This window comes from Malurus melanocephalus, unplaced genomic scaffold (assembly GCF_030028575.1).
Source record: "Malurus melanocephalus ecotype Western Australia unplaced genomic scaffold, MMel_1.1 scaffold_318, whole genome shotgun sequence".
Taxonomy (NCBI): domain Eukaryota; kingdom Metazoa; phylum Chordata; class Aves; order Passeriformes; family Maluridae; genus Malurus; species Malurus melanocephalus.
Window position 1 is genome coordinate 823,613 of NW_026623550.1, and position 2,226 is coordinate 825,838.

The 2,226-nt window shown below is 62.6% G+C and overlaps 1 protein-coding gene across 1 annotated transcript in view; it reads left to right on the forward strand.

Moving 5' to 3' along the window:
- The first annotated feature begins 47 nt into the window (after nucleotides 1-47).
- Nucleotides 48-2,226, forward strand: part of RPS15 (ribosomal protein S15) — a 3,123-nt gene continuing 944 nt past the window's right edge. Inside the window, exons 1-3 of the mRNA XM_057377546.1 lie at nucleotides 48-123; nucleotides 441-526; nucleotides 1,828-2,062. Coding sequence (XP_057233529.1) covers nucleotides 121-123; nucleotides 441-526; nucleotides 1,828-2,062 — 324 coding nt within the window. The 5' untranslated portion in view covers nucleotides 48-120. The remainder of the gene's footprint in view (nucleotides 124-440; nucleotides 527-1,827; nucleotides 2,063-2,226) is intronic.

The following is a 2,226-nucleotide window of genomic DNA, read 5'->3' on the forward strand; positions in this document are numbered from 1 at the left end:
CTGAGGGCGGAAGCGCCGCGCGACCGCGGCTTCGCGCCCTTCCCGTCCCTTCCCGCGCCGCTCTCGCGAGATCCGCCGCTTCCGGCGCGAGCGCGGCCTTTCCGAGCAGCCCCGGCCAAGATGGTGGGTGCGGGGGGAATCCCGGCGGCGCCATCGGGCTCCATCCGCCGCCATCCGGGCTTCACCCGCCGCGGCGGCGCCGCCCGGGGCTCGGGGCTTCCCTGGGGGGAGGGGGATGAGCCTTCTCGGGGTGCTGCCGGGCCCAGCGCGGTGGGAGCGGGGCTGAGGGRAGGGAGCGGCCTGGGTGCCCGCAGAGCTCGGTGGGTTCGCGGCCCTCTCGTGTGTGGGGCGGGGAACGCGGGACTGGGAGGCCTTGAATCCCCTGGCACCCCTCCCGGTTAGCCGGGACCCTCTGCCCTGAMCCCCCTCTCCCGCTGCAGGCGGAAGTGGAGCAGAAGAAGAAGCGAACCTTCCGAAAATTCACCTACCGCGGGGTGGACCTGGACCAGCTCCTCGACATGTCCTAGTAAGGGCTGGCACCGGGGAGCCCCGGCGCYGCGGTTTGGGGTCGGGAGGCTGTTCCTGCACCATTTTGCGCGGATTGTGTTAAAATACCGGCAGTAACCGGGGCTTTGGGTGTTCAGCAGCAGCTTTTTGGATTTTTTAAAGTCGCTCCACGCGTGACACCGTCGGTGTGGGATCCCGGGGCTCAGTTTGGGTAATGCTGTGGGTGTGGGTCCCTGAAGCTCCTCGAGGCCGTGCTCCCGGTTCAATTCGGGTAGCACTGTTATTTTGGGGTCCATGTGAGTCTCCCCAGGGGTGCACCCCAGGTTTGATCCATGACATCTCCTTAGGCTGTACCCTTGGCTTAGCTTGACATTTGGGGGTCTCGCTGTGTCTGAGTCTAGGAACACTGGCTGTGCCATCCCTGGGGGTCTCTTCAGACTCAGTTTGGGTTCCTTGGGGGTGTCCCTGGACCGTACCCCATACTCACTTTGGGGTCCTTGAAGGTGTCCCCAGGTTCAGTCAGGGTGGTGCTGTGGCTGTGGGGCCCTGGGGGTCTCTTTAAAACTCTACCCCAGGTTTTTTTCCAGGTTGCTGTGGCTGTGGGGCTTCCTCAGGCCGTATCCCAAACAGGTTCAGTTTGGGATGTCTGGGGTCTTCATGGGGCTCAGTTTGGGGTCCCTTGGGGAAGTCTCTGGGAGTGTTCTCAGGCTCAGTTTAGGGTGCCTGGGGTGTCTCCTGGGCTTGATTCCAGGTAACACCTTGGCTGTGGGGCCCTGAGGGTCTTCCCAGGCTCAGTTTGGGGTCCCTGGGAATGTCCCCAGGCCAAAACCCAGGCTCGATTTGGGGTCCCTGTGAGAGGGTCTTCAAAGATGTCCCTGTGCTGTTCCCCAGGCTCAGTTTGGGGTTTCTGTGAGGGTCTTTGAAGATGTCCCTGGGCTGTTCCCCAGGCTCAGTTTGGGATCCCTGTGAGGGGTTTTGAAGATGTCCCTGGGCTGTTCCCCAGGCTCAATTTGGGGTCCCTATGAGAGGGTCTTTAAAGATGTCCCTGTGCTGTTCCCCAGGCTCAGTTTGAGGTCCCTGTGAGGGTTTCCAAAGATGTCCCTGGGCTGTTCCCCAGGCTCAGTTTGGGATCCCTGTGAGGGTTTCCTAAGATGTCCCTGGGCTGTTCCCCAGGCTCAGTTTGGGATCCCTGGCTGTCTCCTGGGGCTGAACCCCAGGCTCTCTCTGGGTAACTATGGCTGTGGGGTCTCAGGGGTGTTGCCCAGGTTGGATTTGGGGTCCCTGGGTGTCCCCTGACCCGTCCCTGTCCCCGTTTGGCAGCGAGCAGCTGATGCAGTTGTACAGCGCGCGGCAGCGGCGGCGCCTGAACCGGGGCCTGCGCCGCAAGCAGCACTCGCTGCTCAAACGCCTGCGCAAGGCCAAGAAGGAGGCACCGCCCATGGAGAAGCCCGAGGTGGTGAAAACCCACCTGAGGGACATGATCATCCTGCCCGAGATGGTGGGCAGCATGGTGGGCGTCTACAACGGCAAGACCTTCAACCAGGTGGAGATCAAGGTGAGCTGGGGCTGGCAGGCGGCTCCTGTGCTGAGCTCGGGGTCTGGAGTGTTCACTTCTGACCCTCTTTGTAAATCTTACTCGTGCTCTGTGTCTGGAGGGCTCCAGGCTCTTCTTTGGGGTGGGGTTGGCACAGAGGGACACCTGGAGGTGTCACCCTGGGG